Genomic DNA, 10,667 nt, shown 5'->3' on the forward strand with positions numbered 1-10,667 from the left:
ACCAGATGTTTAAGCTTCTTAAGTGAAGTGCCCAGAGCCACATTCTGACCGTGAGAATCTACCTATTCCAGTTGGTAAATACAGAAGAGATTTTAATCCAGAAGTATTTGGTTATATAAACTTCCCCTTTTCTAAAACCATTGAAAATGACTGGATTATTTTAGAATGAAAAGCAAGCTAAGCCGGCCTCTTACATGTTTTAGAAGACATTTTGCAAAATATCGTTTAAGCACAGCATCTCACGATGAGCTAATCTGGTTCTCCATTTGATTTATAAATATTTTCCTAAGTACACTAACAGGAACCTCAGGATTTGGAGATGTTTGTCAGGAGAAGAACACTGGCAAAGGCAGAGCTAGCTGGCAATGTAAAACATGGCCATCCCATTTAAGAGTAAATATCAGAGGGGACAGTGAGTGTCTCCTAAGAAGCCTTTGATGAGTTTGACACGAAGGCGCCCCTGCACTCCCGAAGGAGGCACACAGTGTCCTTCCCTCCCTTTGCTGGTTGGCAGACAAGCCCGGGCTGCAGAAAACAGTGATGCCCTCACCAGCTGAAGGAGTGGCCAGGAAACAGCACAGGGGAGGCCAGATGTGAGGGTTTCCTTCAGCTCATGGTTCATCCAACTTCCTTCCCTCTCCCCGGCACCAGGAGGATGTTGCTGTGGCCGCCACGGTTTTGGAGTCCCTGCTCAAGCTGGCCCTGCTGACCGGCCTGACCATCACTGTTTTTGGCTTTGCCTACTCTCAGCTGGCTTTGGATATCTATGGAGGGGCCATGCTTAGCTCAGGATCAGGTATGCACAAGAGTTGCCAGATGTGTTCTAATTTCTAAACAGAAATAAGGGAGTCTTATGAAATTCAAGAGCTTGTGCACACACATTGAAATCTGTGTCATGACGGGAGAATTGGTGGTGGGGGGGCTGTGGGTGGGACTCTTCCCCTGAGAGGAGGTCAGACCAGGTGGATCTGTTCCCCCACCTCACTTGAAGAAGTTGCTAAGAACCCTTGGCTTGCCCTGGCAGGGGTGCCTTGGTTGGAGTGTGGTCACATACACCAAAAGGTTTTGGGTTCAATTCCATTCAGGGCACATATCTAGGTTATAGGATCTATCCCAGGTCAGGGCGTGTACCTGAGGCAATGATCGATGTTTCTCTCCCTCTCTCTCTCTCCCTTTCTCTAAAAACCAATAAATAAACATATCCTCAGATGAGGATTAACTTTTAGGGGGGAAAAAAAAAATCCTTGGCTTTCCTCTTAGGCCTGAGTTGGGTTTGCCAAGTGCTTCCTTGTGCACCCTCTAGGGCAGGGGTGGGGAACCTTTTTTTGCCAAGGGCCATTTGGATACCATTCACTTAATATAAATTTATGTTGCTATGAAAAAAGCTCTTAGATTTATTGAGTTTTGAGTCCCGCCTGCGATTGCCTTGACAGGGCCAGATCAAAGGATTTCTCGGGTCTTATACGGTGAGAGTGAAGGAGGAGGGCAGAGAGCAGTACCTCCACTTGGTACTGAACACACTGAAGATAGTCTGTACAACATAAATCTCACGGCCTGATGCATAAAAGCCTTTGAAGGGTAACCCAGAGCCACTGCAGAGAGTAAAATTGATCTCGGCAAATAAAATTGTACATACAGTCCAGCAACTCAGTGTTTGAAGGGGGAAAGTATTGACTGCGTCGAGCTCTGACACACCTGGAGCCCGGGCCACTATGCACCTCGAAGCACTTGCTAGGCACCGCTCTCAGAATGCACTGGGCATAGACTGGCAGTCCATTTGCAGTGTTTCCTCTTGGGTTTCGAAAAGGTGTTTTGCATCCCTCAGATCACTAGACAAGGACCCTGAAGACTTCTTTCTGCTGTGCCATCTCAGTTGCCGTTTTATACGTTCTCGGGCATGTTTTAGTCTCCGCTGTAGCTTTGGTCTCCGTGTAGTGAGCCCAGACTTTGGTGTTAGGAAAAGAACAAAGGCCATTAAGTTTGGAGAAACTCCTGCTGTGAAACCAGGGCCGGGCGTGCAGTGCCTGGGGCTCCCGCTGGGACAAGTGTGTTCCCATCAGGCAGCTGCAGGAGGCCTCAGTGGGAAGCCAGCAGTAAATCTGTGCAGAAACCGGGGCTCAGCTGTTCCACAGCAGCTCTGCCCCTTTAGGAAGGTGATCACCCAGGAGCAGCCTTTAATGTAGTAATTTCAGGAGTGCCGGGAGGAGAGGGCTGTCCCATCCGTGGGATGTTCACCCGGGGGAGTCGTCAGTCACAGAAGATACATAAAGAAGCGACTGTGACTGTGTAGTCCTTTTACTCCAGTGAGATGCCGGTGCCAGGTTTGAGCTTTGATAATAACATTGATCCATCTAAAGGGTCGGTGTGAGTTGATTTCAAAGGTAAAAATGCCTCAATGGTTTATGTCACAGTCATTAATAACGTGAGACTCAAAAAGGTATTCTCAGTATCTCTTCACAGAGGAGAGTCTTGAGAATGGTCTGTGAAAAGAGTCTGTGGCTGGGGGCGGCCACCAAGTTCTTCAGGGCCATGGTCATCTTTCCTGGCCAGGCTGCACCAGCGTCATGTCCCAGCGGGGTCTTCTAGTCTTGTCTCCGCATTATAGCTGCCTCTCATGTTGACCAAACTTTAGCCTTTTAAAGCCCATCGTGGCTTCTGGTAGTCAGTGTGTCTACCTGGGGGCCTGCTAGCTCTCCTTCCCTCGTTTCCCCTTCCCCTCGTCTCCACTCCCCTGCTCCTGACTCTGAATGGATGGCTCACGGTTAGTTTATCCTTTCTTCTATTAATGTTGGTCTGGGTTGTTATATGTAAAACTGCTGAGGACATTTATGTACAAGTGTTTTTGTGAACATGCGATTTTTCTCCTGTAGGAAGTATACCTAGGGGTGGTATCGCTAGCTCATAGATTGGGCATGTGTTAAGTTTATTAACAATTGCTTGGCTGCCTCTTGATAACGGCCCTCTTAAACTGGGGGCCAGTCCCATTTTTAAGGCTTCTGATCTTTTGACAGCAGATTTTTTCAGAGCTAGTTTTAGAATTGCATTACTTTGTTATAGAAAAAAATAACACTGTGGGCTCTGATTCTCCCTGCGGATTTGTGGGTGTCGTCTCCCTGAAGCTGCCTGCTGCTCCTGTTCTCCCCAAGGTCTTTTCCTCAGTACCCTTTCAACTGAGGTTCTCCTAACGCAGCCCTAGTGCCCCGAGTGCTCCAGCCAGCAGGCCTCGCGTGCTGGTTTAAAAAGCGAGATTTGCTTACTGGCCAGATAAGCTTTTAGCTGTTAAGCAAGAGATCTATGTATTTATTCATACGTATCCTTTTGTTTTTAGCTGTTTATTTTAGTCAGTGCCATGGAATGCTAGGAGTCCTTCCAGGTCATTAAGACCACAGATTTGAGCTGCATTTGCCCCTGATGATGCCAGCAGGGCTCAGGACCCCCTGCTGGTGTTCTCTGACCACCCGCCACATGAGAGTGGGTGGGGCCCCCCCTTTGGCCTGTGGCAGCTCAGTGGGTTGTTTCCTTACAGGTCCTGTTTTGTTGCGAACTTATTGTCTCTATGTTCTCTTGCTGGCCATCAATGGAGTAACCGAGTGTTTCACCTTTGCTGCCATGAGCAAGGAACAGGTCGACAGGTAGGTAACCTTAAAGACACGCCTCTAATCATGGCCTTTCTTTCTTTTCATTCTGGACCTGCCCTTACAAAGGCTTTTAGAGGTGGCGCCTGACCACTAGTACATGCCTTCCCCAGGCTCTCAGTGCACACCCACCACTGGTAGAGGAAGGAATCTGGGCTTGAAGGGCTGTTAGTCCAGGTTTGCAGAGACGTGCACAAGACAAGCTCTCCTCCCCCACTTCCTTGCTTACTGCTCCACAGGGTTACCAAGGGACGTCTCATCTGATTTGTGGGTCTTTAAGAATCTCAGGATCTGTGACATTGCTCTCAGAGAAAAGCTCATGTGGACATACATGTTTTTGCCCATTTTTCTCATCCATTGACAACAGACCAGAACCTCTGCCCTGGAACCTCAAGCAGTGGTTGTTCACACTGGTTGTGAGTCAGAATCCCCCATGGGGCTTGCTTAGAAATGCAGATTCCTGCCCACCTACTTCCAGCACTCTCTCCTACCACACCTACAGAATCAGCAGGCTCCTAACTGTGTGTGTGTGTGTGTGTGTGTGTGTGTGTGTGTGTGTGTGTTTAAAAGCTCTAGTGACTTTGACATGAACTGCTCATGAATGAACCCAGGATCTTTCATCTCTTGTGTCCAAATACCAAAAGTAGCAAGCCTGTATCTTAAGATATCATTACAGGATGAGGTTTCGGAGAGCGATGAAAGTGATAGGGAGAAGGAGAGAGAGTAGAAGGGGTGGGTGCAGGTAATGGGATGAGGGGCCCTCGTTATCCTTTTGCCCCTGAGGCCTGGTCCCTTGGGAGGGGAGGGTCATGCTGCCTCTAAACTGCCTTGAGTGCTGCTGAAAGCCCTCAGAGGCCAGTTCAAGGACTTGGGGAGTCCTTCCTCTCATTCAGAGCAGTCTCTCTTCCCCTGTTGGACTGTCTCACAAAGAAGCTTGTGACTTCGTTTGCTACACCATAGTTTAGAACTTGAATCTAGAACAGCAGTCCCCAGACTGACCAGGTTCCCTTGGGAAGTTCTAGCCACTCCTAGAGCAACAGAACTAGAATTGTAGGGGCTGGGCCAGGGGGTCTGCCATTACACAGCTCCAGGAGATCTCCAGGACAGTTGGGGCCTGAGGAACTGCTGGCCCAAACCAGCTTTCACTGTAGAAACTACATTGGGCACTGTGACCCAATACATATTCATGTGGCCATGACTGAAACTTTCTGCTTTCACGAAGCAGTAAGTTCGCCAGTTATGCACAGGACACGCTGATAGTTTTTACTATTAGGTCTAGTAATAATTAATGTCGTTTTCTAATACTTGTTTAAATCGAATTTATTTAAACAATACAACAAAATTTAATCAACAATATAGTTGCCGTTGTTTTCTACTACTTGTGCCCAACGCTCAGGAAGCATTTTAATCCCTCTGTTGTAAAATTCTTGTGATTTTGATGCAAAAAATTCGGTCAATGCATTTTTGAGGCATTCTTCATTATTAAATTTTTTTCCAAGAAGAAAGTTTTGCAAAGAATGAAACAAATGGTAATCGGAAGGGGCAATATCAGGAGAATATGCAGGTTGAGGGAGAACTTCCCATTCCAACTGGCGCAGTTTTTCAGCAGTGATTCTTGCAGTATGCGGTCGTGCGTTATCGTGGTGAAGAATTACGCCATTCCGATTAATCAGCGCGGGTTCTTTTTCTCTTAAAGCTTGGGCTAACCTTTCCAATTGGGCACTATACACTGCACTTGTAATGGTTTGGTTAGATGGTAAAAGTTCATAATGAAGAATTCCTTTAAAATTCCACCAAACACACAACATCACTTTTTTCGCATGCAAGTCAGGTTTTGGCGTGGGCTGCGGAGCCTCATTTTTGTCCAACCATTGAGGCCGCCTTTTCAAATTAACATATTAGCACCCATTCTTCATCTCCGGTAACAATTTGCTCTAAAAACGGCAAACGGTTTTGACGAGAGAGGAGCGAACTGCAAATTGTGACTCTTTGATTACGGTTGTTGTCGGTCAACTCATGAGGAACCCATTTTTCAAACTTTTGGACTTTGCCAAGTGCACGCAATTGATTGGAAATTGTTTTTTGTGAACAATTTAAAGTTGTCGCAAGCTCTTGTTGGGTAATTTGAGGATTTTGTACCAAAAGAGCTTGAAGAGCTTCTTGATCAAAATTGGATACATGGCCTCGACCACTCTTGTCATCTAACGAAAAATTTCCCTCGCGAAATTTCTCAAACCAACGCTGGCATTTTCTGGCGCTAACTGCATCTTGACCAAGAGCACTACAGATGTTTTTTGCAGCCTCACTTGCTTTTCTTCCTAATTGGAACTCGTAAAGCATGCAGTGCCGAATATGCTCTTCATCCGCCATCTTCTTAGCCCTAGTTTTGCAACAAAAACCAAACCAAACACAAACTTTTTCAAGAAAAACTTGTTAATTGCACTTCACACGTTCTGTAGATACCACGTGTTTGAAGGTTATGTCAATACAAGTCAACGCCAAGCAAGATTTTAAACGAATGTTTAAAAACGACATTAATTATTACTAGACCCGATAGTAATTCTATTGTTTCATTTTTATTAGTATTCTTTGTTGTTAATCCTCACCTGAGAATATATACACACACGCGCGCACACACACACACACACACACTCTCACACACTGAGTGGCCAGATTATTATGATCTCTGAACACATAATAATCTGGCCACTCAGTGTATATCCTATATAATAAAAGGCTAATATGCAAATTGTCCTCTCAATTAGGAGTTCAATCAGCAGGCAGGCTGGCTAACTGCCCATGTCCCCTCACCCATGCACAAATTCATGCACCGGGCCTCTAATATATATATGTGTTCAGAGATCATAATAATCTGGCCACTCTGTGTGTGTGTGTGTGTGTGTGTAATCAGGCCCAGATTCCTTCCTCCACCAGTGGTGGGTGTGCACTGAGAGCCTGGGGAAGGCATGTACTCGTGGCCAGGCGCCACCTCTAAAAGAGCCTTTTGTAAGGGCAGGTCCAGAATGAATAAAGGTGATGGGTTGCTTCACTTTAGCTATTTTAGTGAGAGTGGAAGGGAGGGAGGGAGAAGGAGGAGAGAAACATCAATGTGAAAGACACATGGATTGGTTGCCTCCCACACGTGAAACAAACCTGCAATCCAGGTATGTGTCCTTGACTGGGAATCGAATCCGAAACCCTTTGGTAAATAGGCTGACACTCTAACCATGGAGTAACATTGGCCAGGGCTGTTGTTTTATTTTTAAACTGCCATATCATGACCCACTAAATCGATTTTCCATCCTGCTTTTAGAACACAACATAGCAGTTTTCAATAATAGTCTTGACATGGTATTTACTTCAGGTAGTTAAGTTTAATTTTGAAATACTAAATATATATTTATATATAACATTTCTATTGATTTCAGAGAGGAAGGGAGAGGGAGAGAGAAATAGAAACTTGGATGATGAGAATCATTGATTGGCTGCCACCTGCATGCCCCACACTGGGGATTGAGCCCGCAACACAGGCATGTGCTCTGACCGGGAATCGGACCTTGACTCATAAGTTGAAGTTCAATCACTGAGCCATGCCGGGATGGCAGTGACTTGCTGCTTTGAAATGGGAGAAGCAGAAGGAGCAGTACAATCCATCCAGTCATAGACGCCAAAGAGCTCTAGAGATGCAGAAAGAGAAGGAAGATGTGCAGGAGTCTGGGGAACACTGAAGACGACCCAGGCCTCACTGCCTGTTTACATTTCAGTTTGGAGGCTGATCATTTGCTTTGAATGATGTCCACCATCCAAGGTTACGGGGCTTCTGCATTTGAAAGGAACTGGTGTGCAGTGCTAAAGTTTAGGGGCCAGGGGTCAGGGGGAGTGTTGACTCCCTCCCCATGAGTTACTCAGTCTCTGTGTGCCTGGTTTCCTTGTCTGCAAATGAACCTGAACTCTTCCCCACCACCACCCCCCCCACACACACACACACACAGAGTTAGTTAGCTTTGTATGTAATCGTTACCTGTGTCATATTCTCCTGCCTCACATTGAAAACTTGGGCTGAAAAAGATTATTTTGTGTTTTGATTACAAAGTGCCCCTTAAACGAACCAATTATTATCCTTAAAAAACCATAACTATCTTGAGTTGCTCATTTTCTTCAATCTTCACCTGAGGACATGCTTTTATTGATTTAGAGAGAGAGGAAGGGAAAGGGAGAGAAACATCAATGTGAAAGTGAAACATCAATCGGTTGCCTCCCATCCATGCCCTGACCAAGAACCTAGGTATGTGTCCTGACTGGGAATGAACTGGCTGCCTGTCCATGCATGGGATGTCACCTCAACCCAATGAGCCACACTGGTCAGGACAGGAGTTGTTCATTTTCTTATCTTCTATTCAGGGTTGGGGTGATAGTGACATTTGCATGTTATGTATAGAGCATGAAAATGTTATGAAAACCAGCTGGATTATGGGAACTTGGAGGTGCTTTCCATGACTTCATGTTCACAGCCACTTATTTTTATTTTTAAATATATTTTATTGATCTTTCATAGAGAGGAAGGGAGAGGGATAGAGAGCTAGAAACATCGATCAGCCGCCTCCTGCACACCCCCCACAGGGGATGTGCCCGCAACCAAGATACATGCCCTTGACCAGAATCGAACCTGGGACCCTTCAGTCCGCAGGCTAATGCTCTATCCACTGAGCCAAACCGGTTTTGGGACCACTTATTTTTTGTAGGAGTTCTGTCTTAGGGCAAGTTGCCACTGCCCTGCTTTGTTTCCCTCTCTCCAGGTACAACTTCACAATGCTGGCCCTGTCATCTTCATTCCTGGTGCTGTCCTATCTCCTGACCCGTTTGTATGGCAGTGTGGGCTTCATCTTGGCCAACTGCTTTAACATGGGCATCCGGATCATGCAGAGCCTTTACTTCATCCACCGCTACTACCGTGAGAGCCCCCACCGGCCCCTGGCGGGCCTGCGGCTGTCTCCGGTCCTCGTTGGCGCGTTTGCCCTCAGTGGTGGGATTACTGGTGTTTCAGAGGTGAGAGTCCCTGAAGCAAGCTGTCCCCTGTTCCTCCCTCTAGGCTTCCCCTTCCTGAAGCAGCTGGACAAGTATTTCCCACCTCTGTCCCTCCCCCTAAGGCTCTAGGACAGCATCTTAGGACAGCTGTCTGCAGTGGGGACAGGGTAGACCCTCAGTGCAGAGTTGTCATGCCCTTGATCGGACTCAGAGTTGGAACAGCGGGGCCTCTGCTTCCCCCAGCTTGCCCCTCAAGGAGGAGGCCAGGGGTGTGATAGCGGCTTCTTTCCACAGGCACTCCTCTGCTGTGAGCAGGGCTGGCTGTTCCGGCTGGCGCACGTGGCCGTGGGGGCCGTCTGTCTGGGAGCGACGCTCGGGACAGCGTTCCTCACCGAGACCAAGCTGATCCACTTTCTTAGGACTCAGTTAGGTGTGTCCAGACTTGCTGACAAAAGGACGTGACCTTCGGGATTCACTGCCGCCTGTGCTCCTGGGCCAGCTGTGGGCAGGGCACGTTTCCTGGGCAGAAGGGCCCCGCAGAGGGGTCTGCGGAGTGAGGCCCACACAGGCAGGTGCGGCTTTGGAGAGAACCACCCGACCAACGTGAACTGTCCCTCCGAAATCTTCCTCAGGAAGCGGGAGTTCCATGTTTAAGGGAAGACAAAAGCTCTTTTAAAATAAATACAATTATTTTTTCCACCGTTTTATTCCGATCAGCATTTTCCTTTTGAGCCATGTATTCATTCCTTTTGGGTGTCATTGACCTTGGGAGCTACATGCTCCAACAAACTACACCTTGGAAGTTTATGGTTAGTCATCTGTTAGTGCAGAGAAAGAGAATCGCCATTTCGCCCCTCACTGGGATATGTGACTTATCCTCTGAAAGAAGGAAGGAAAGCTGATGTTAGGCACCAAACAAGAGCAAAGGTGACCCTGGAGTGTGGCTTTTTCCGTCAGCCCTGTGCTCTGGGTTTTTGGAGAAAGAGAAATGTTGCTCAGTAGAAATCCAAGAATGAGAACATGACGTTTTTCGCATTTCCCCAAGTTCACTGGGGGATCCCATGCCATTCTCTCTGTGTCCCCTGGGCCAGCACATGCCTTCCCAGACGAGGTGCAAGCTGGCTCCAGGCCCCTGGCCTGGCCACCGGAAACACAGGGAGGACACTGACCCAGTGTGAGCTGCCTTGTCCTCGGAAGGAAACCTTGCCTTGCAGCTGCGTGACTTCCCACAGGAGATTGCACAGAAGACAACCAAAGTTGAATAGATGTATCTTTCTTTCTTTGTGTGATAAAATAGGGTAAATTCTCTGTGGTAAGTACCACAGGCCCTTCTACTGACCCATTACTTCCAGCACTGGTCAGTACACCCACATTCCAGCCCCAGGACGGGAGTGACAGGCCCTCCAGGTTACAGTGGGTGTCCAGGCTAAAGCTCACCTCTCTTCACCTCCTGCCCAACAGGCAAGTTCACCGAGCATTATTCCTAGGCAGCAAAGACTTTTTTCTTCTTTCACTAATGTACCAATTTCTTTGCCTATGGTTGACATTTGGAGCTATGTATGCGAACCGTACCTTGAATGTTAGCAGTAACCATCCAGCCCCGGTGTCCCCACCCTTCCTGGGTTTACATTCAGAGCAGGCTGTTCACCTGGGCCAGCCAGGGCAACTGGCACCAGACAGTGACGTGGCTAAAATGCAGGCCTTTCGATCGGGTGGGCAATGTCCGGCCCGTGGACTCATTCGGTCTGGCCCTGCCAAGGCATTGGGGGTGAGTTAAGTAAATATTGGACCAAATGTAGCAGGCTAATTTTTAAGTTGATAGTTTTGTGTGACCCACAAATGATGTTATAAATATTCAAATGGCCCCTGGCAGAAAAAAAGGTTCTCTGCCCCTGATTTAGATCCACGGGCCTTGAGCCAGGGCCGAGGCTCGAGGGCCAAGACCCAACAGCACACCCAGGTTAGGGCCCAGGCACCTGCACACCCTTTTATCTGTTCAAAGGGAGA

At 47.5% G+C, this 10,667-nt stretch overlaps 1 protein-coding gene across 2 annotated transcripts in view; it reads left to right on the plus strand.

Annotated features, from left to right (window-relative positions):
* The window catches only part of RFT1 (RFT1 glycolipid translocator homolog), a 30,872-nt gene extending 21,511 nt beyond the window's left edge, over nt 1–9,361 (plus strand). For both annotated transcript variants that reach the window (XM_084902958.1, XM_084902959.1), the window contains 4 exons: nt 652–796; nt 3,527–3,632; nt 8,432–8,681; nt 8,955–9,361. In XM_084902958.1, the coding sequence (XP_084759084.1) occupies nt 652–796; nt 3,527–3,632; nt 8,432–8,681; nt 8,955–9,122 (669 nt within the window). In that variant the 3' untranslated portion in view covers nt 9,123–9,361. The remainder of the gene's footprint in view (nt 1–651; nt 797–3,526; nt 3,633–8,431; nt 8,682–8,954) is intronic.
* The last annotated feature ends 1,306 nt before the right edge of the window (nt 9,362–10,667 follow it).

Source organism: Pipistrellus hanaki, assembly GCF_964339955.1.
Source record: "Pipistrellus hanaki genome assembly, chromosome: 13".
Taxonomy (NCBI): Eukaryota; Metazoa; Chordata; class Mammalia; order Chiroptera; family Vespertilionidae; genus Pipistrellus; species Pipistrellus hanaki.